At 56.0% G+C, this 23,057-nt stretch overlaps 1 protein-coding gene across 18 annotated transcripts in view; it reads right to left on the bottom strand.

Annotated features, from left to right (window-relative positions):
* Positions 1-5,030: 5,030 nt before the first annotated feature.
* MAPT (microtubule associated protein tau) overlaps positions 5,031-23,057 on the bottom strand; it is a 96,110-nt gene continuing 78,083 nt past the window's right edge. For 13 of the 18 annotated variants that reach the window (XM_053211717.1, XM_027052024.2, XM_027052020.2 and 10 more), the window contains 4 exons: positions 13,365-13,457; positions 9,904-9,985; positions 8,393-8,505; positions 5,031-5,509 (listed from right to left, as the gene is read on the bottom strand). In XM_053211717.1, the coding sequence (XP_053067692.1) occupies positions 5,294-5,509; positions 8,393-8,505; positions 9,904-9,985; positions 13,365-13,457 (504 nt within the window). In that variant the 3' untranslated portion in view covers positions 5,031-5,293. The remainder of the gene's footprint in view (positions 5,510-8,392; positions 8,506-9,903; positions 9,986-13,364; positions 13,458-23,057) is intronic. The other 5 variants (XM_027052023.2, XM_053211716.1, XM_027052032.2 and 2 more) reach the window with 1 other exon arrangement.

The following is a 23,057-nucleotide window of genomic DNA, read 5'->3' as shown; positions in this document are numbered from 1 at the left end:
CGTTGTGTTGCCAGGCCTTTGTTGACATTGGACCCGGTCCACGTCGGGGGTGGCAGCTTAGGACCCTGTCCCACTGGAGCAGTTAGTTCTCTGGGTCCCTGGACTTGCTCTGAACCTTGGGAAGTCTCCGTTCCGTCCTTGGGCACCTGGCAGGGCCACCTGATGGTCACCAGGGAGAGGATGGAGTCGGGGTGGGGGGGCAGTAAGGGGTGCCCAGGGTATAGGGGGCTCTGTGTAGATAAACTTTTTGTTGGGTGTAAGCAATTGGTCATTGCCTCTTGATGTTCCTTCTCTAGTGAGGCCAGCAGTATGACATCTTAGAACTGTTCTGAATTGCTCTCAGGGAGATCCCACCTCTCACCGCTTTTTCTGGGGTTGGGGTCAGTGAGAATGTACATACTTCGTAGCATCGTTCTTCTGAGGAGCCTACGGGCTGGGTTTTGTATGTACGAGACAAAGACGCCGGCAGGCCTCATTCCCTTTTTCCACGGTAGTCATCTGGCGATGAGCGCTGAGTCGTGAGGGAACCTTTCTCTCTGGCCGCCCTGTTCCTGCGTCTGTGGCTGCACTTAAGACCTTCTCTGCTTAAGCTTCTGCCCGCAGTGGCTGGAGTGAGCACAAGGGGGAAAGCGGAGAAAACCGGTATTTTGAAACTTTGTATGAAAATTGAGGGCTCCTTCTTAGGACCTTGACCTAATTACTAAAGAACAGGAATTAATATGGCTACTGTTTGGTATTTGTTTTCTTTGTGGCATTGCTAGGGGCTATCTGCTATCTCCGTGTAGCGGACTCCTTCCCCAATCTAATGAGGACCCGAAGGAGAGAGGAATGCAGCTCCAGAAGCCTGGAAGGAATCTAAGCCTTGGCGGGCCTAGTGTTCTGCTCCAGCCCCGGGCCTCTGGGAGCAAACGAGATCTCCTACACCCGCTGCAGCCACGGCCCCTCTGAATATGCCGGTGTGGGTCTTAACAGACTCTGGAGTTGGAGTGCAGCCTTGTGAGCCCACCTACAAGGGTACTGGCCTTTCTTTGAGTTGGATCGGGTCGGACTCCCAGCACCAGAATCAGAATCGAGTGAAAATGAACGAGTCTTGAGAACTCTTCCTGCACCTGCAGGCCCCAGAGAGAGATTTTAGCAACCTTGACATTTCCTGCTGGGAGCAAAGTTCTCTAAGGTTAGGAAAGGACTTGGACATCGTACATCCTGAATCATTTTCTTGTCCTTTGAATCCATGCACGGAGACCTTACTTAATCAGTAATAACTTTATTTCCAAATTCACTTTTACAGCAACAATCAGTGTAAATCGTTTGTTAAAACACACAATACATCATATGGACGTTCACAGACAGGAAGCTAAGCTAAGATGGTTTCATGTCCCTCCCCCCACCCTCAAAATTACCAAAGAAATCATGGGACTTGCGAGTGCCAGAGATTGTCCTGCCCAACACTGCAAATTCACAGGGCTAAGTCCATTAGGAGGGGGGACTCTGGGCCGGTGCCCAGGGTAACCCTTTTCAGAGCTGAAGAGAAACCAGAAGTCTCGAAGCCACAGGTCTGCAGGTGCGACGAGCTGACCACCTCCACCTCCACCCTCATCCCCACCCGATGGCCTGACTTGGGGACAAAGACAAAAGAGGGGGGAAGGAAGAAGGAAGAGCTCTCAGCAGCCGCTAGCACAGGCTGCACGTCCGCAGCAGCAGGTGGGAAAGGTGGCACGGAGGCTCCGGCGGCTTGGATAGATGGAAGGATGCCGGAGTCTGCGGTAGGCGGGGCTGTGGGCCCGGGGACCCCGTGAGGGGGCAGCTCTGTCTCCAGACTCCTCCCCAAGCCTCGCTGCCTGCCCCTGGCGGGGAAGGAGACTGGGCCGGCTGGCGGGACCCCAGGGACCTCTAGCAAACGTGGGTGGTCCGAAGAAAAGGGTTACTGCCCTCCAAGACTTCCCTCTGCCCATGGTAACTATCTTACAGGTTCCTCCCCCCTCCCCCCAGAAGCACGACAAGCAATCGCAAGCAGGATACAGTCTCCGCGTTGAAGTCCGTTTAAATAGAACTACGGATAAGTGAGTGGAGAGCTTGAAGGAACCAGGCGCACAGCACACCCCACCCAGGGGACGCGGACCGGACATCGGGGGAACGGGGGTGGTCGAGAGTGCCCAGCCTGGTGGTGGCGGGGGGAGGGGGGGATTGTCCTCATTGAAGGTCACAAGCCAGCATCCCTTTGCAATCTCCCTGCCTCACTGACCTGGTCACCCTAGACCGTGATCTCTAGGCCGACCCCAGCAGTCCCCACCCCGCCCCCCTCCCCGACGAGGGAGATCCCGGAGCCCTCTGAGCAAGGCCCTCAGGATAAGGTAGGGCAAGTGCAGACAGAGGCGCAGCCAGAGTCCGTGGCAACGCTGCGGGGCCGCATCTCTAAGAGCTACCAACTCCGAACCACAGTTCCCTTCCCTTCCTCAGAACCCTTCTAAGAGCAGCTGGGGACTCCAAGCGGCAGAGAGCCTCACGGCGGGTTAGTTCTGGGCCCAGATGACTCCTTGCACAGAAAGCTCGAGCTGCAAATGAAGCCGCCAGCCCTAGAAAGGCGGCCCTGGACGCCCACCAGCCCGCAGGGGTGCCTTAAACGGTGCCCAAACCGGAAGTGGCAGAACTGGGCCTGAGGTCGCTGAATTTCTTTAAAATGGCGATTTTCCACAAAGGCTGTCTCCTCTCCCCATGGCAGCAGACAGGGCTTGTGCAAGGTCAGCGGGGGCCCCCACCAAGGCTCTGGGGACGGCATCTCCTGACTTGTCACCCTGCTGCAGTCAGGCAGCGCGGGCCTCTGGGGCTCATCGGGGGCGGCCAGTCCATCCAAGCCCTGCTGTGGCTGGAGGGCGCTTGGTGGGGAGGCTGGGGCTGCCCTTCCAGGGGGACAGCTTGCAGTGGGACCCCAGGCCTCTCCCCGGCTGGTCCCGGGTTCCTTTCTCTTGTGACACAGGGTGTCGTAAGACCCTCATGGCTGCTGGGGGCTTCTGGCTGTGACCGGAGAGGGCCATCTCCTCGCTGCAGACCAGGCCGGCCACAAGATCCACCTCTCTCTGCCCCAACAAAGGGAAGTCCCAGCCGGGCGGCAAGGGGCACCGTAGCTTCTGCCCCAGGATCCTGTCCCAGTCCTGTGCTCTGGGCCTTCCTCCAAGCTGAAGGTTCTCCAATGTCAGAACCTGGTCCCAGATGCCCCAGAAGCCTTTCAGATCAGGAGGTTGTGACCGGGTAGAGCCACACCAGCCACCCGGAGCCAAGCCCCCCGTGTGGGAGGGAGAGACATCTAGGACCCCCGTGGGGTGGGTTAGAAACCTCTTCACAAGCATTTCAAGATACATGCGTCCTTTTTTTTTTTTTTTTTAACCTTTTCATTATCAAAGTCACTCTGGTGAATCCAAGCATAAACAGACAAATCAGACTACAACGCGACAGGGTGCAGACGGGGAGGGAAAGGTGACGTCTATGTATATGTTCAGCTGCTCCAGCAGGACAGACAGCACTGCTTCCAGCTAGGACGGGGGGGGGAGGCGGGGGGGGGGGGGAGGCGGGGGGGGGCGGGGGGGGGGGAAGAACCATTTCCGAGGGGGCGTGCTCCCCTCCCGGGGTATGCAGGGCTGAGCACTGGCGGGGCCCTCGGAGAGGCTGGCAGTCACAAGCTCGGGTGGAATCGGGGCACAGAGTGTGGCCCTGCCCCAGGGGCCTTGCCTGCCTGACCTGCTGCCGCCTCTGGACCCAGGACTGCCAACCTGCTGCCAGTTCAACTCAGGAAGGGGACCAGGCCTTCTGGGAGGAAAAGGCTCTCCAAGTAGAAACAAGGCCAAAACATCCCAGGTCATTGCTGAGCCCACCCTGGCTCACGTCTGCGAGGACAGGTGGGGGGTAAGGGACGGAGTACGGTCATCAGGTTCATTGTGAGGGGACACACCGGTTGGGTGAGTTATAACTTAAACCAAGGGACCGAGATCTCACCTTGTGCCTGGATTTTGCCTTCGCTCAGACACCCCTTTATTTGAGAGCAGGTGCCTCCTGTGTCTGAACAACGTCCAGTGCTGAGAAAGGGGCATGGTGAGGCTGGGAACTCGGGACAGTGTGACATCATGAGAGGGACAGGCAGTGACTGGGCTCCGCACAGCAGACACATGGGCATGGTGGGGGGAGGGAGGACAGGTGGCTGCAGTGGCCACGGGAGGGACAGGAGGCTCAGGACCCACCTCCCAGACCCCAGCACGCTCCAGGGATGCCAGAGGCCCAGGCTTGGGAACAGGCGGATGCCCCCAAGAGGCACGAGTCCTTACAAAGAGAACTGGTTTAGCCCTAAAGTCCCAGAACTGTGAGGTGGCCAAAATCGTGGCTGCAGTTCCAACCTTCAGAACTCAATAAAACAGGGTTTCCGTGGGGCCCCCACCCTGCGGGGAGGGAGAAAGAGGCCAGCGCTTGGGACGTCAAGGTCAGTCTTCTCCGAGGAAGCGATCCACAGGGTGCCCCCCTCCCGCCAACCGACCACCTCCTCCCGCCAACCGGAGCCTTTCTCCCACGGGCCGCCTGCGGGGACAGTGGCACACGGGCCCCGCGGCGGACCCCGGGCCACCGAGCACAGGGAGGCCGCCTGGCGTGAGCGAGCTGTGGGCAGCCAAGGCGGTCTGCCCTTCCCGCTGTCCTTCCAGGCAGAGAGCAGTGGCTCCCTGCCCCCCCCATCACCCACTCCCACACTGTCCCTTCTGCCCTCTCCCTCCCCCCCCTTCCCCTGCCTCAGCCTCTCCGGGGGTCCTCCCCCAACCCCCACCACAAAGTTGACATCCGCCCCCGTGGCTCCCACATGGCACCCGGTTTCAAATCCGTTGCTGCTGCCGCTGCCTCTGTGACACCCCCAGGACAGGGCAGAGCAGGGGCGCCCGCAGTCCCTTGAGATTCCCCAGAAGCAGCTCGCAGAGCCTCTCCTCCCTCTTCTAGGCAGAGGGGGAAAAAAAAAGAATCAAAAGTAATTGCCCAAGGAAATGGTGGGTGTGGTCGTCTTTTTAAATGTTTTTAAAAATATTTTATTATCGCCAGCCCACCCATCAATTTGGAAAGCTGGAATTTGCTCTTTTTCCCGTCACTGATTTTGAAGTCCCGAGCCAGGGCCGAACGACAAAAGCAGGTTAAAGTGATTAACCGATTAACCGATCTGTGAGGAGCAGCTGGGGGAGGGCAGAGGGCGAAGGGCCAGATCATTATTCTTTTTTTTTCCACACTCTCTCTCTTCTCTCCACGATTATTGACCGCCCCGGGGGCCTGATCACAAACCCTGCTTGGCCAGGGAGGCGGACACTTCGTCGGCTAGCGTGGCGAGCTGGGGCGAGTCTACCATGTCGATGCTGCCCGTGGAGGACACGTTGCTGAGGTGCCGCGGAGACGTGTCCCCGGACACCACGGGCGACTTGTACACGATCTCCGCCCCGTGGTCTGTCTTGGCTTTGGCGTTCTCGCGGAAGGTCAGCTTGTGGGTTTCGATCTGCGAGAGAGGAGGTAGTTGGGTGGGGAGGGGAGGAGGGGTGAATTAAGCCATAGGAAGGGGAGCAAGTCCTGCCTGCCCCCCACCCCGGGGGGCTGCGGTGACCGTGGTCTGGTCTGGTCACCGTCCCGGAGTGAACACCTGCGCGCAGGTCCTCCAGCGCCTGCCTGCCAGCCACCCGCGTCCCTTGGCGCCGTGTATGAATATAGCCCTGGGTGCACGTCATTTCACACACGTGTAACCGTATCCTAGGAGTGGAATGGCTGGTAGGTCAAAAGACATGTGCATTTTATCTTAATAGATATCATCAAACTGCATGGGGCGCCTGGGTGGCTCAGTCATTAAGCATCTGACTTCGGCTCAGGTCATGAGCTCACAGTTCATGAGTTCGAGTCACCCATGGGGTGAGCTCGAGCCCCGCTCCGGGTAACGCATAAGCCCGGGGGAGGCCCCGCTTCTCTCTCTCTCTCTCTGCCCCTCGCTTACTGGTGCCCTCTCTCTAAAAAAAAATATTACCCAATTGCAAAGTAAAGCATGAAGGAGAAGCTGGAGATGATTAAGGGACATCCCCAGAGTCACTGCCGTCCAACCGTGAGCCACACACACTCCTCCCCTTCGCCTTTGACTGAGGACTTTGGAGGTGGCGGCAAGCGTGAACCGCCCTGGAAGGTGTGCTGGAAACGATGGTGCCATAAAGTCCTTTTTCAAGGAGAGACACAATGACAGGGCCAGGAGGCCAGAGGTACTTAGCTCCAGAGGATGCCCATGACCCTCAGAGAGCCTGTGTGGCAGATGTGAGCAGTTGTAAGAGCTCCTGCTGAGCCCGGAAGTGGCGGACAGGAATTCTCTCCTTTTTTTGGGTCCTAAGACCTTTGTGCATCTGGCGAAGCCAGAAAGATGGACACAAGCGGGCAGGCGCTCAGAGACCCACAAGCGTTCTGCACAGACTCGGGAGTCCGTGGACCCCGGCTGAGAAGCCCCCGTTGTGGTGGGGGGGGGCGGGGCTTGGACGTGGGTTTAAGTCCCCAAATCTCCCAAACTGAAGGGCGCTCTGGAGACGGGGGTCCTGCACTCCACCGCTTGTTAGAGCTTCCTGCCCATCACAGGAGGAAGTGGGGGACTAGACAGGCAGGGACACTCTGGGGTCAGGACAGGGACTTCTGAGTGGTGGGCAGGGCCAGGCCCACCCTTTCTCAGCCAGCACAGAGGTGAGTTAAAACGGAAGTTCACACTCTGGCTTGACTCTAAGTCATGTTCTTAGCTGGTTACAAAGTACCAGGAACCTTCCAGAACACCATCTCCTTTGGGTTTCAGCACCACCCGGGGATGTGGATATTTCGGTCCCATTTTGCTGAGGGAGAAACGAGCTGAGAGCACTTGCCCGGCCTGCCCAGGTCCCACCTCCAAGCAGAGTCAAGCCCAGAGCTTTGCTCAGGACATAGAAGCTTCCAGAGATGGGCAGAGACCTTCCTTCACCCAGGGAATCGCCAATGCCCAGGCCTTAAACCGGGGAGGCGGTCAGGTGACAGAAGCTAGAAGAGCCACCTGGCTTTTGCAGAGAACCTTCTCCACAACCTCAGAGAACTGGGCCCTGCCTCACTTCCCTTGAAGCACGCGGCCTCCCGGCCCCTCTTTTACCAGGGGCCAGGCACTGAGATGATATTTCTGCACCTTGGAAGCCCAGTCTGGGGAACCGGGTCCACCCTGCTGTCCGGGGTGGGGGTGGGGGGGTGACAGGGGGTGCTGCGGGGAGCCAGAGAGCGCAAGGCCATCCAAGGGCGTGAGTACCCCGCCCTCCGTGCCCCGGCCTTCAGGGAGCTCGCCTGTGGTCAGGTCTGTCCTGAGGTCTCAGTCTGCGGCCTCTGCTTTAAGTAAGACCACACCAGCCAGTGCTTCTCCAGAACCGCCCCCTTGGGCTTTGGCCTCACACGCGGCATGGGGCATGTCCATTCAGAATGAATGGTGTGACGGCTGCCACTTCCAACCAGCTGGGCCACTTTGGCCAGTGCCCTTTCTCACGCTGGGTTGGGTCTCAGAGTCTGTGCCCATTCTGGGACACCCCTTCTCCTTCCACCACCCCTCTGTCAGCTGCTGGGGGGCACTGCAAACTGGAAAATGGGCCACTTCCAGAAGTTCACGGCCGCTGGAGTGGGTGGGAACCCCCCAGAGAGCACTTTGGCTGCGTTTCTGCAGCAAAGAAGTACAGCCATAAGACCACATCCTGTGATGCGCCCGGAGGGAGCCTGCTCAGGGCCACAAGCCCTGGCTTCCCCTTCCCCCAGCTCCCACAGCGAGACCCGAGGACTCCAGAAACTGCCCGGATCGCCGAGGCCCTGGGTCCAGCAGCCTTCCCCGTGGACGATTCTGTGACCGACAGGCAGGGGCTCTGCGGGAATCTGGATTTCAGCATCACCGTTTTGCTCTGACTGCCTAGTGACCCACTTACAAAATCAGGTTACGCTCCCTTTACTCGTTCTGGTGCGCTGGGGTTGGCTTTGGGGATGGATGGCCACTTCCTTCCATGGACGCTTGCCAACCACAGGGCCGACCGCCGTCACGGAGGACAGCGGCGCTCACCTTTCTGGGCATGAAAGCATCACCTGGGGGCTTTACAAACTCCAGGTGCCCAGGCTGCACCTGAGACCAATCAGAATCTCCAGGTGGGGTCTGGGCATCAAATCTGGCAAGGCTCCCAGGTGACAGCAATGGCCGGCGAAGGTGGCTCACCCGATGAGTCCTGGTGGTTGCTGAGAATCCACAGGAAGCCAATTAGTTCAGGCCCCTCAGCTTTCCTTCTCTGGAAAACCGGACCAGGTTCGTGCACCGCACTCCATTAACAGCCATGTCTAAATGCAGCCTCCTCCCCACCCCGCCCCCTTTTACCTTTTTATTCCCTCCACCAGGGACGTGGGTGATGTTATCCAGGGACCCGATCTTCGACTGGACTCTGTCCTTGAAGTCCAGCTTCTCAGATTTTACCTCCACCTGGCCGCCTCCTGGAACACAACACACACGGGGGCACCAGGCCTTGAAGGAGGGCTAAGCAAGCCATTCCAAGTAGACCCCAATCCTTCGGAGTAGACAAGACGGTCCTTCATTTAGAAGGTAGTCTGGGCACAGGTAAGAGCCCTTCCCAAGGGCTGGACAACAGTTTGCTCTCTAACCAAGGTGTGCATCAATATTTGCTCAACAAATTCTTCCTCCTTAGTTCATGCAAAGGTCAATGACAACTCAGGGTAGGAGAAAAGATTCTAAATTCTAAAGTGGTCGGCTTCCAAAGAGTGAAGTCTCTCTTGGTCAACTTCCTGTAAAGCCACAGCCCTGCAAGGCCTCGGAGTGAAACTAAATGGCAAAATGCACCCTAACGAAGGAAGGGCCCTGACCCCTCCCCCTCCTCGGACACTAGGCGTCGCACCCGAGTGTGGGAGACGCGGCCAGAGAGGGAGACAGACAGACATCCTTCCTTTCTGGGGAAGGATAAGGCCACCCAAGAAAGCTGCTCATGGCGTGAATGGTGGCACAGCTGAGGGATGGTTTTCGCTGGGAGAGACCAAAGTCCCACAGCAAGTATAAGGGAAGCCGGAACGTGATGAGAGACGATCCGGACTACATCTCTGCCAGCCTTGTCTCCCCTCCCCACAGGAATGCTTCAGCAAGTGCGGATTCAGCTCTGAACCGGGCCCACGGCAGAAGTCCCCACTCTGGACCCCCGGGCAGGAGTTAGAATCTAGATCTACGCTGGGCAATACGGTAGCCACCAGCCCCATGTGGCTACTTAAATTTTAATTAAATACAATTAGCTCATTTTGTCCACTGCACTGGCCACATTTTCAGTGCTCAGTAGCCACGTGTGGTTGGGGGCCACCGCACTGGACGGAGCAGGTCTAGAACACTTCCATCAGCGCAGAGAGATCTCCAGATAGCTCTGATTTTCTTGTGGTGTGGGAAGGGGAGCGGGGAGGGAAGCATGGCAGAGCTCCAACGGCATTTACTGTCGAAACAAAGTCACGGCCGGAGTTTGGCAATGGCTGGCGCAGGCGGTGACGTGTCCCCTGTGTGGGCTGGGAACCAAACTGGAACATCCACAGGCCAGCCTTCGGGAGCCAGATCAGGCCTGTCCCCAGCTCTAGAGGCTCTGTGTGCAGCCTGCTTGGAGAACCAGGTTAGGGCTTAGGACCCGCCCCCCCTCGTCACGTTGGCTTGGCCACCATGGCGCCGTGCTCAGGAGTGAGATGGGAGAGCCACCCCTCCCAGGGCCCAGCAAGTTCCACCTTCGATGCTCCCCTCGTCAGCCCAGCCCATCAATCCTTCCCAGCCACTTTAGGAGAAGGCACCACCCAGTCCCGTCCCGCACCCCCCCCCCCACCACCTTCCCCGCCTTCTGCAAGGGCTACCTGGCTTATGATGGATGTTGCCTAGCGAGCCACACTTGGAGGTCACCTTGCTCAGGTCCACTGGTTTGTACACTATTTGCACCTGGAGGCGGGAGAGGACGAGGGAGAGACAGAGAATAAAACAGGATGATTTAATTACGGGGTGTAACCCCACGAAAAGCAGCTGTGTAAGTCCAGGCCCTGCTTGGACGGCGTTTCCTGTCCGCCGCGAGGAAGGCACCCGGTCATGGTGGGAAAATGTGTTGTTGGATTTCTGCCAGCCCTGCCCCAGGGGAGGTAGGTCTTCAGGGAATGACTGTGGGATTGAAGTGCCCTCGGTCCCACAGGGGGAAAACAAGGGTATTTGTCACTGTGCAGGGCCCACACCGTTCGTTTAAAAGAGTCACTGTTTCCTGAGCTGAAAGTGACACTGCATTCGGTGGGGACAAAGAAAGGAGGGATCCATAGGATCCATTTGTACCGCACTTGGACAATCTTGTTGGACAAGCCAGAAAGCCACATCTGCTGGTCCTCAAAGAGGAGCGGGCAGAGTGGGGTCGGTGGGGGCGCTTCCTCCCAGGAGAGGCTCCCACAAAGCCCAGCACCGCGGCAAGTGTGGGGACCTTCGGCAAGCAGCACCCAGAGCGGTTTGGCAGCTTGGAGGTAAGAGCCAGCTGGCACCTGGATAACACAGCGTCCTGGACATTTCGGTTCTCGAGCTCAAGGAGCAAAGCGACAGCAGGAGACGGGCAGACGGCACAGAGGACCCAGCAGGTCCGTCCCGGAGAGATGGAGCACAGCTCGGACACACACAGGGCTCAGAACCGGCCCGGGGCCCAGCACGCAGCTTGGCCACACTGCCCACTGCCCACCCTCCCGAGGGGAACGACAGCCGCTGAGCGCCCCACCGATCTCAGCCCAAGAACCGACTCCCTGGATGGGATCGCCCACAAGGAACCCCGCATCGGCAGATGGGTTTTCTGGAGGAAGCCTCTAGAAAGGCGTGTCTGTGAGGGGGTCCCTGGATGGTCACTGAGGGACACTTCCCAGGGCCTCCAGCAACCACCCGTGTGAGGCCACAAGAGGCCAGTCACCACGGAGTGGGAGCCCGGAGTTACCCAGGAGAGAGATGGCCTCCAGCCAGAGAGCCAGACAAAAAAGGAGGGAGATCTACTTCTGTCTAAATCACCTGGAACAATTCCAAATGATTTTAGTTAATTAAAATCGTGCTGGCGTTTGCCACTTCTTGATGGAGAGTTGACCGAGGCCAACAGGCGCCCTTGGCCTGTGTCTGTGGAGTGAGGCAAGGGGAGAGCCCAGGTGTGGCAGCCGGCACCCGTGCAGGTGGACGGGCAGGGGGTGAACAGTCCTGAGGGAACAGGGTCTGGGAGACAGTGTGCTGAGAGGCAGGGAAGGGGCCACGGGAGCTCCTCCTGGCACGAGAAGAGAGGGAAGTAAATTCTGTGACCCAGACTTCCCTCTTTCCCCTCAGCCCGGATGAGGTAACCTGGGGAGAGGAGGGTGTGCAGAAGGAGGCAGAGGGGACAGGACTGCCTGAGGGTAGGAGCCAGTGCAGGGGCGGCAGGAAGAGTGGAGGCCCCGGGGCAGAGCGGGGGAGGAGGCCAGGCCTGGAGTGGAGCCCAGAGCCCGCGGGAGGCAGGGAGGATCCCAAGGTGGACAAGGGAGCTGGGCCTGCCAGCTGGGACATCCCCTCCAGGCTAGGGAAGGGAGGGCCACAAGCCAGAGGCCGGAGGGCCCAGGCCAGGGGTCTAGCGCCCCCAAAACACCTGGCTAGGTGCCCAGAACCCCCAGCCGCCCTCCACCAGGAGAAGAGCTTTCTGTGAAGGTTCCTACTGCAAACCAGCAGCGGCCACACTCCAAGGACAATGCTCAGGGCCAGCCTGAGATATCCCGCGGCTCTTTGCCAGGTCACATAGGTTAGCCGGAGGCGGGCAGAGAGGGCGGGAGCACAGGAGGTGCCCTCGAGGAAGTCCCCTCATGTCCTAGGCACTGCCATCAGCAGTGGGAATGTACCGTCTGCCCCGAGCTCACGCCTGAAGCTACCTCTGGACCCCACAGCCCAGGCCCCACCAGCACAGCCTCCTGCCGGCCGACCAGACAGGAGTTAAACCAGAGAACAGGCCTCGCTCCTCCGGCCAGAGCCAAGGTCTGCAATAGTGATACCAGAGATCCAGGCGGAGCTAACACAGCAACCAGCACTCTGCGCGGAGCCCACAGTTGTGGGCCAGGGTGGGGGGTGGTCCTCACACCTTCCCCTTCCTTCTGGTAGCAGTGGGACAGGAGAGCAGGGCTGGGGACACAGAGGAAAACGCTGAGCAGACACTGGTGAGGAAGCGTTACGGAAGCGCCATGCAGCTCAGGGCGGGAGACAGACTCACATTGCAAGAATAAACCTCGGGGCTGGGCGCAGAGGTGCGGGCCCAGGCTGGGCACGTTCTGGAGAGACAGCCCGCCTGGGGCTACCACTGTCCCCCGCCCCCTGCCACCCTCCTGGCTGCCAGCCAGGAGCAAGGCACCTGCTCTCAGAAACCGTCCCCCCAGCCGGGGGTGGACCTCAAAGGGGCTCGACCCTCCCACTTTGATGTGTTTAAATGTGGTTTCCAGTCAACCCAGAGGCTGGGGTAGGGGCCGCAGAGAAGAGGGGCCTGGCCGCGGGAGGCCCAGTCCGTACCCACGGTGAGTGACCACGGAGTGGCCGGGAGGGGAACAGCAGAGCTGATGGAGTGGGTAGGTGAGAGGTGAGGAGGCCAGCCCCAAACCTCAGGGACTCCCCCACTAGGGACACCAGGCGTCCCCACGACATTTGGAGGGAGCCTAATGTAAAAGGGTCCAAGGCAGCATTTCTCTGTCAACCCCCAAGCGCCACAGGCAGGGTCCCCTGTGCACTTTTGGGGGCTATTTTTCCCCTGAAGTCTCTGCCAGGAGAGGGGCCGGTTTTACACCTGAGCCGAGGCTTGGGGATCTGCGAGGGAGACAAACACGAGCAGGGACTGGACTTTTCCTGCTCTGAGTGAGGACAGCAAAACATCGCGTCTGCTCATCAGAACGGACGTGCCAGCCGCCCACAGGGCTGTCCGTCCACGGGGGACGAGGGGACAGAGCCCAGTCTCAGACGCTGCCCCTTTCCTCCCAACCTCAAACGGGCGGCGGGGCTCCCAGGAGCCCGTGCCGGGCGGTGGGTGGGGTGGACCCGGGGTATTATGCCGTGAGGACCTGGCCTCCAGGTTTGGGCCAGAGAGAGGCTCAGCCATCCTCCTGTTCTGCAGAGGCCGGGGCCCCACAGGTGCTGGGGTCCCACCCCTCCTAGAACCGTGGACACGGGTGCAGGGAGCCTGGGGGGCACAGACTCTGCCCCCGAGGGCGGTTTATTCTCTGCAATGTCTCACAAGTGTATATTCTCATGCCGCTTGTTACAAACCAGAACCACGGAACGGGCCCAGGGAAAGTGTGACGATACTCACACTGCCGCCTCCTGGCACGTGTTTGATATTATCCTTTGAGCCACACTTGGACTGGACGTTGCTAAGATCCAGCTTCTTATTAATTATCTGCACCTTCGACAGCCAGAAAAAAGGATGAATGTCACATCACGCCCAGACGCACCTGCTCTGCCCTGACACACTCCGCTTCCTGCCTTGAGGGCGGGGACCAGGTTCCAGGCGGAGGGCAGGAGGTCTGAGTCACAGCTTCCACGCAGCCCCCCCCCCCCCCCCAGGAAGGCGGTTCCGGAACCGTGAGTGACTGTGGGAGGGGCAGGCTCCACCTCACCGAGCTGGGTTTGCAAAGCACAGCCACCGGGAGGCAGCTCTTCCCTTCACCAAAGGGCTGCACCACGGAGGCCCCCCAGAGGGCACATCTGAGGCCTGGAAATTGCAGCTGAGCGGCCGCCAGGCTGGGCCGGAGCGAGGTGTGCTCGATGACGTGCTTAAATGAATGAATAAAAAGTGCCATCTGTGTCCTCATTCGCACACCCACCAGGCCCGCCAGAACGTTCGCGAGACCTTTCTGTGGCTGTGCTCAAGCCTGTGGGCACTGCGATTACATACAGATAGATCTCCCTCTATTTTAATCCCAGACCCCACCCAGACCTAGAATTAGAATCTCAGTCTCCCCTTGGTGCTTCGGCCGCATGGCGAGGTTTGGGGATCGCTGCCATCACGGGGAAGAGACACAGATGACTCTGGAGAAGACGGATCCAGACACCCCTCCACGTGAGGGCTTTGGCACCTGGAAGGCAGGGTAGGTGCCTGACCTTCTATCCATCGGCTCACCCTTGTCCACAAGGCCGCCAGGGGCTTAAAGGGAAGCGGGCACATGTTCCTGAGGAGCTGTGGTCCAGAAAGCTGTGGTCCCCCTGTGTTTCTAAGAGGCTTCTCTCTCCAGGCACCAGGGAGGCGGTGCGGGGATATCACTGTTTTAGCGGTGAGTGATTTTTTTACCCGATTTGTCTAACAACGGAAATGCACAGACGACCGTGGCACAGAGGAGACCTCCCCGTTACCTCTGCTGGGGCTGGGCGACCTCTTTATCACAGGTGTCTTGCCCCACAGGCGCTCCCTGCTTGCAAACTGTGCCTTAGTTTCCCATTCATCGCTGATAACAGCGGCCAACTGGATTTCCCGAGTAAGAGCCAGCGTGGCTCTCTGAAACTCTGGCAATGGCACCGAGATCTCAGCGTGGCCAGGCGGGGGCCGTTGCTCCAGAGACGCAGGATCCGTGAGGATGGCTGTGGCTGGGGGTCGGAGCCCTGGCCCGGCTCCTGCGGGTAGAAGGGTCCCAAACTCTGACCCAGGAGCCACAGTCAGCCATCAAGGGTGCCACAGATCCTCACAAAATGGGGAAATGAGGACGTGATAGCAAAATTCTGTCCATCCTACTTTTTGGTGTGAAAATGGCCTTTCCTTTATTAAATTATTAGTTATTACATTACATTGATAGTAGACCATATTTAGCATTTTGAGATGTCCTTAGTCTGACGGAATAAAAACAGAGTAATCTTCTCTCAGACCCCATCCCTTTTTTTTCCCTTCGTTTTCCTGGTCTGGATCTAAAAACCTGGTAAGCACATATCTAACCCCCCATTTTTTCTTTCTTTCTTTTTTAATTTTTAATGTTTATTTTTTGAGAGAGAGAAAGAGACAGAGCACGAGCAGGGGAGGGGCAGAGAGAGAGGGAGACACAGAATCCGAAGCAGCCTCCAGGCTCTGAGCTCTCAGCACAGAGCCCAGCGTGGGGATCTAACTCACAGACTGTGAGATCATGACTTGAGCTGAAGTCAGACACTCAACCCACTGAGCCACCCAGGTGCCCCCTAACCTCCCTTTTTCATTTTTTTTATGTTCCTTTAAAATAAAAAGCTATGGGGGAGCCTAGGTGGCTCAGTGGGTTGAGTGTCCGGGTCTTGATTTCAGCTCTGCTCATGATCCCAGGGTCGTGGGATCGAGCCCTGCCTCAGTGTGGACCCTGCTTGGGATTCTTGGGATTCTCTCTCTCCTTCTCTCTCTGCCCTTCTCCCCTACTCTCATGCTCTCTCTCTCTCTCAAAATATAAAAATAAATAAAATTAAAAACTATGTATTTTTCATTAGAAAAGTAACATAACATTATGATTTTGAAAAATAGTTTAAACAAAGCAAAAAACGGTTTTCCTGCCACCCTACCACAACCACAATTTCATTTTGTGATATTCCCTTGAAATCACACATATATAAATAAAACTACCATCATGTACATATAAATGGTGGTAATTACTTACATACAATAATGTATCTTGCTTTAACAAGTAACATCATCTGCTAAGCATCTGCCTTGTCTACAGTCATCAGAAGGATTATTCTGGGCACCTGGGTGGCTCAGCCGGTTAAGCGTCTCACTTCCACTCAGGTCATGATCTCACGGTTCATGGGTTCGAGCCCTGCGTCAGGCTCCATGCTGACAGCTCAGAGCCTGGAGCTGCTTTGGATTGATTCTATGTCTCCCTCTCTCTCTGCCCCTTCCCCGCTTGTGCTGTCTCTCTCTCTCTCTCAAAAAAAAAAAAAATATTTAAAAAACTTTGTTAAGAAATAATAGGTTCTATTCCATTTTGTGTTATCTGTGTGATCAGACATTTGTATCGATTCCATTTTAAATAACAGGAACAGCCTCACCACAAATATCCTTCTGCAAGGAGCTCTTTCCATATTATGGATTATTTCATAGCAGAGTCCCAGAAGTAGAATTTCTGGGTCAAAGTAATAAATACTCTAAAAATTCTCCGTACACCTCTGCAAGCAGCTTCCTGAAGGGGCTGGGTCACTCTACCCTGTGAGCACCGCTGAGAAAGTCCGTTTCACTGCACAGCTCCCAGCATCAGGCAGGTAAAGAATCGGTCTGCTTTCTTTGACTTAAATAAATGGGGTTGCATCGTTGGCTTATTCTGCATTTTTTTTATTACAGAGTTGCTCCTTTGCCCCCTTTTTGCTCATAGGTGACTTTTTTCCTACAAATGTTTACATCTTTATATATTCAAAGTCTTCCTTTGTCTTCTCTTCTCTGTTGTTTGTTTTAAAGTATACGTATTTTGAGGAGGAGACAGAGCACTGCAAGCAGGGGAGGGGCAGAGAGAGAAGGAGACAGAATCCCAAGCAGGCTCTGCCCTGTCAGTGCAGAGCCCGATGCGGGGCTCGAACTCCGGAACCGTGAGATCATGGCCTGAGATCACAAGTGGGACGTGCAACTGACTGAGCCACCCAGGTGCCCCTCTTCTCTGTTTTTAAACGTAAACACCACCCTCATCTGGGGTGAATGGGTTGGGAGAATATCTAACTCCACCTCATCCTTCGCACCTGCCGTGCCCCTAACTTAGTGACGAGGAGGCCACTTGAGGCCCCGGGAGGTTAAGTAACCTTCTCAAGTCAGTGGTACAACCACAGGCTACCTACCTACCTGCGTGACAACAAAGTTTCGTCCCAGCGGTCCTTAAGCCGGGGTTCTCATACACCAAGTACAAACAACACTCTCTTGTGAGCCTCAAAATTCTCTCCTGCCAGCAAGGGGCTGCAGGGACAGTGCCTCGGCCCCGGCCTGTGCTGGGGCAGCAAATGGAACAGGCTTTCTCACACTGCTTCTTAAGGAGCTACCGCCGCCCTCTGCATAGTATCTTTGAATCCCTTCGGGCCACCCTCAGATTTTAAGGAGTGGGACATGAACTCCTTCTGTGGGGATCATTTTTTACTCATCACTTTCCACTGGATAAGTCCCAGAAGCAGACTTTGCCTTTCACAAAGGAATTGGAGCTGTTTAGTATTAGAAAACACACGCAAACACATGAAATAGCAAAACAACAAAATTAAAAGGATAATGGTAAAAGAAGCAGAGGTCATCAGGACTGACAATTAGACATCATTACATTGAACTCCAAGCTTCCTGGAAGCCAAAGCAAAAAGGGAAACTCGATGGGCTACCTAACTCTCCTTATCTGACAATAAAAACCAGTTTTTCAAGGAAGGTAACGTTATTTTCTGAACTAATCCATTTAAAGAGATTCATCAAATGAAGCAAGTGACATTAAGCAATAATAAGATCTGCAATATACATACAATTTTTTTTTAATGTGGCTTTTTCTTATTCCAGTCCCACACCAAAAGAAAAAAAGGGCAGCAAGTTTTTTTGTGGGATTTGGCAATAGACGAAGCAGACCTGAATTACTGTTAGTCGTCAAATTAAGTCAACACCCTTTACAGAATGTTAGATTTACAGAAGGGGGATAAAAGAGTTGGCATTACGAAACTGAAATCCTGAAACTTAATTTCTCAGCTAGAACAATATGTGTGATATTGACCCTCAGCCCTGGCCAGACACTGAAAATCCTCATCAAAGGACAGAACAATGTTTTCGAGGCTCCAAATTTTGATCTCGGGGACTCACAGTCAAGGGAGAATTTCCTGTGGTCAGGGTTTGATCCTAGAGGAGAGGCTGGGGTGGAGGGTGACTAAAGGACATGAAGCTGTCCCAAACCCTCACTGGGCCTTGATCTGATTCCGTTTGAGCTCAGAGCTCTCAAGATGCTCCAGATGGCCCAGTCCTCCCCCAGGAGCTCCCAGGCTGGCCCAGTGTCCACTGGCTGTCCCCGGAAAGGCCTGTCTCCAGCATGGCCTGGTGCTTGGTGGGCCCATCTTGGCTCCACTAGGGTCAACATACCCAGTGCATCTTCAAAACGATGGGATTTATACAAGATTGTTCAGAAAGATGCCATGTGCAGGGGGAGATGCCCAGAAGGTCAGGAAATTGCAGGGCTGTCCCAGGGGAGGGTCCCAGCCCTGTTCTGCAGGACCTGGCACCCTAGCTCAGGTTTAGCTCAGTTATAGCTGGCCCTGACCCAGGAGAGGCAGACTACCCCAGGTACAAATTGACTTAATTTACTCCATGTAAAGGTCTGACGTGTCTGTTTTTTTAAAACAAAAATTTTTTTTTTAACATTTGTTCATTTTTTGAGAGACAGAGTGAGACACAGAGTATGAGCTGGGGAGGGGCAGAGAGAGAGGGAGACAGAATCTGAAGCAGGCTCCAGGCTCTCAGCTGTCAGCACAGAGCCCGAGGTGGGGCCCGAACCCACGAACTGTGAGATGATGACCTGAGCCGAAGTCGGACGCTTAACGGACTGAGCCACCCAGGCACCCCTAGACGTGTCTGCTTTTTAAAATGAGAACTGGGACTTTGTCACTGACTATAATAAATGTTAAAGATACAGACTTCAGTTCTCCAGGATGGAGACAGACACAGCATTCTGTCGTCATCTTGTGGTTGCCTGGAATATTGCAGCCCAAGGCTTTCAAGGCCCTTCAGCTCCTGCAGGTTTCGGTCCTGCCTGGCCGATCCCAGCCACGGGCCTGAACATCCTCAGAGAACGTGACTTTAGCTCCATCTGCTCAGAACCAACCAGACCACCCCATGTTTGGGCCCCCGTGCCCTTTTCCTGCCATGACTTTGTAATCCTTTCCCACCCTTGGCAGCCACGGGCACTGCCTTGGTTCTCCAGAGCAGTCAGCCTTGGCCCTGAGTGAGCTCCTCCTCTCCCACCCTGGGCGGTCCCTGGGGCCCCTGTGCTTCCCACTGACACAGAAGGGCTGCTGAGGGCTCTCCGCGGCGTTGCCTTAACCTTGCTGGGCCCTCACCCGCCCGGTTATTCAACTCTGATTCTCCCAACCTCAGTCCCCAGGACCCACTGACCATGGAGCCTGAGGCTGGCTCCCTGCGGGCAGTGCCCTCCTCCTCCTCTGTCCTCTCCTGTCCTGTCAGGGCAAACTCCCAGCTGGTTCACCGCAGACCCAGCAGGGACCTCCCTCTATCGGCTGGCAACACCCCTTAGCTCTTGTGTAAAGGAACAAAACTCCAGCCTAAACCCATGTGCCCCTGGCCACCCCAGCCCTGTGACTTCTAGTTTTATTCTGCTTTTGGTCTGAACATCTCCAGGGTGTAGTTTCTCACTGTCTTCCTTCGGCCCATGTGCCTGGCACTCAAAGACCAACAATGGTTCCAAAACGGGCCTGTCCTGTCTTTTCTGACTTGCTGGTGACATATCACATTGCGGGGGACAGTCCATAACACAGGTGACCCTCAGTGATGCTGGTCAAGTGACCCTCAGTGTGGTGACCCTCAACCCTCACTGTGGGGGACCCTCAGTGGTGTGGGGGACCCTTAGTGTGGGGGACCCTCAGTGGTGTGGGTTTAATTTAATTCCTGGTATTTAAAAATTTCCCCTTTCAGTTACATGGACTTTCTATGTCCTTCTGTTTTTCTTTTAATGTGGGCTGGGACAAACAGGGCTGGGACAAACCCAGGGCAGGGCTGCAGGACACAGGGGCTGGCCTGGGTGGGGAACGAGCCTACTGAGGCAGGTGGAGGGAATCTGAAAACAGGGTCAGGACTGAAAGAGGAAAAACCAGCCATCAGATCCAGGGTACGCAGGAGACCCTAGTAGTGGGGGTTGAGGCCAGAGGCCAGCAGGATAAGAATTTGGGGACACTGGGCCTCAGCTTGCACATTGGGAACATCTGGGGAGACTCCCCGGGAGATCCTAATGGGCCGGGGGTAGGCTCTGGCACCAAGATTTTTCAAACAACCCACCCCCCGGCCCTCAGGTGATCCTCTAGCAGTCAGGCGGAAGGGCTGCTCCCCCAGGGAGCTGTATGCTTGTCTGCGTGGCTGGCCTGCCTTCCCTTCTCCCCCAGCCCCTGGTGGATTCAGCTGGTTCTGTTAAAGTGGCCAAGTGCTTATCTGCGATTTCAAAAATAATTTCGTTCTGGGACGACTGGGTGGCTCAGTCCATGGAGTGTCCGACTTCAGCTCAGGTCATGATCTCATGGTCCGTGAGTTTGAGCCCCGTGTCAGGCTCTGTGCTGACAGCTCAGAGCCTGGAACCTGCTTCAGATTCTGTGTCTCCCTCTCTCTCTGCCTCTCCCGGGCCTGTGCTCTCACGCACACGCTCTCTCTCAATAAATAAACGTTAAAAAAAATAATTTCATTCCGGACTCTTCAAGCAATACCTGCTCACAACAGCAAATCGTGAAAACAGAGCGAAGTACAGAGCAGTAAACAGGTGTTTTGCATTTTTTTTCCAACCACTGATTTACATCAATCCTCTGCGGTTTTCAGTCTCTGCAGGTTTGCAAACTGAACCCTTTACCTCCTCCTTCGGTGTGAGCATCTATGCAGGGAGCTATATTGTTCTTCAGACTCACAGCGCTGACCCTTTTGCAGCGTAAACACCCACAGAACTTGCTGCATGCAGGGACGCCACAGGGCCCCCAAAGGTCTCAAGGAGACCTCAGGAGACCTGCAGTCGGGGCCTTTTAAAGGTCTTCTCTGTGGATCCCATGTGCCTTCTTCTTTCCTGTTTCTTTTCCCTTCATTTCCCCGGGAGATTAGTGTTGCTCTTTGTCATGGCTGAAGGTTTCTTTGTTTCAGAAAATTTTCTGGGTTTTCCATGGGATTTAAGAGAAGCTGTTACTCCTCCCTTTGCCACTTTCCTGCCTCCTCCCCCAAAGAGTCCTGGATAGTTGCCCTCTCCCCTTTAACCCTTCGGTAGACGTGGACAGCTTTGTGCCTGCGCCCCAAATTGGGAGCATTTCCACGCTGAGCATTGGTTGCTGGCTCTCTTCCACTGGACTCCTCTTCCCCCACAGACGGGGCAGTCCTGGGTGCAAGGGGCAGATTCCGGCCCTGGGAGGGTCTCCAGTGGGACATGCTCAGCCCCGGCCCCGAGTTCTCTGCAGAACTGCTGGAGCCAGGCCAGGAGCACCCACACTTTCCAAGCTGATGTCGGAGGAACTCAGGGCTGGTGGGGGTGCAGCCTGAGCTGGTGGGGGTACAGCCTGGGCTGATGCAGGTGCAGCCTGGGGCCAGCAGGAAGAAGTGAGTGTTTGCTGCTGTGTGACAGCCCTCGGGCTGGAGATGCTGATGGTGACAGTTTCTCTCTTTCAGTGACGAGTCATTGTGAGATGCTGGTCACAGCCACCATCTTCTTGTAGGTGCAGGACTGGCTGTGTGGGTGTTTTGTTTCTCCTTTTTCAAAGCAAGGAGCAAACGGTCACTTTTGTTTTTCCTTTTTCAAAGCGAGGAGCAAACGGTCACTTTATGTCGTGAGAACAGGGCACACACACCAGACGCTGTCGGTGCTGAGGGGCCTATGCGACCACCAGTGGCCAACACCCCACCACCTCGGAAACACTATTCCTGCAGATCCCTCTGCCGAGAACCTCCAGGAGGGGCCAACTTCAAGTCAACACCCCGGCTGCCCCAGCTTCCAGCCCCTTCTGGAAGGAGATGGGCATGTTTACAAGGAGCAGCCAAGGCAAACACTGCAGAAAAGTAAACACGGGAAGTAAACAAGGCCAACTCTGTGGACCAAAGACCAGTGGCCATGAGACCCAGGGCTTTACCCCAGGAGGCACCCAGGCCTCCCGACTGGGCAGGACTCTACAGCCCCGGGATGGGAAAGGCCAGGGAGAGGTCCTGAGGCTCCATTGGGACCAAGGCACAGGGTTTCAATTAAGGCACCAACATGGACAGAAAGCGCTGAGACACCCTCCCCTCACGGTGACCCAGACGCCAGCCACGAGCGATAAATAACGTCAATACTGCAAAGGCCCCCGCTGTGGGGGAGGCACATGGTTCTAACTAGAAGGGAAACATTGGTTCCGGATGCCGTAATGCTCCCCCCAGCACAGCCAGAGGCTCGTCGCCCCCCAAGACGGCCCAAGCCCAGGAGGCCAAACACATCTGTGCTCCTAAGAGCGGAGTCGTGGTCCTCTGTCCCCCATACATGCCACCTATTCTCCCTTCTCCACTCCCCTTCCTGGTGCTGGAGGGGGAGACAGGCTGTTACGGGCCAACCCGTGTCCCCCAAAATTCATATGCTGATGTCTTAACTCACAGTGCCTCAGAACGCAACTGTATTTGGAGATGACGTCTTTAAAGAGGTGGGCCCCTATCCAGTATGACTGGTGTCCTTCCAGGAAGGAGAGACTGGGACACAGAGGCACCAGAGAAAAGACCACGTGAGGACACGAGAAGGCGGCCATCCACAAGCCAAGCAGAGACCTCATAAAACACTGGTCCTGCTGATAACCTTGACCTTGGTATTCTGGCCTCCGGAACTGTGAGGAAATAAACCTCTGTTATATAAGCTGCCGAGTCTGTGGTATTTTCTACGTCAGCCTTAGGACACTCATACAATGGGGGGGCAGGGACATGAAGAGGAGGAAGGGGGTCCAGGTCAGTCCCTATCTCCCACCACCTCACGCCCTTGGACGCTCATGTCTCTCCACCTTTAGGAAACCCAAAGATTTCATGAGCGCCCACCGGATCTGAGGAATTGCTTGTTCCAAACGGCACCCCAAATTTCCTCAGAACTGAGGATTTGAGAGAAACCTAACCTAACGTCTAACGAATGCCAGAGGCACTCACCTATAGACTGCTTGCATCATGTTCTAAATATAAGGTTGGGGAACCTCTGCGGGTGCCTCCACTTTGAGAACGCCCAGGCTTTACCCCATGGAGAGACAACCAACCCTTGTCGTCTCAGATACTGTCCCGTCAGCAGAGGCCCAAACAGGAAAGGAAAGAACCAGTACTTTCTCTCCCCTGAGCAGGGAGAGCACTCACGGCTTGGTGGGG

The sequence above is a fragment of the Acinonyx jubatus genome, chromosome E1, assembly GCF_027475565.1.
Source record: "Acinonyx jubatus isolate Ajub_Pintada_27869175 chromosome E1, VMU_Ajub_asm_v1.0, whole genome shotgun sequence".
Lineage (NCBI taxonomy): Eukaryota > Metazoa > Chordata > Mammalia > Carnivora > Felidae > Acinonyx > Acinonyx jubatus.
This window is presented reverse-complemented; position numbering and strand designations above follow the sequence as displayed.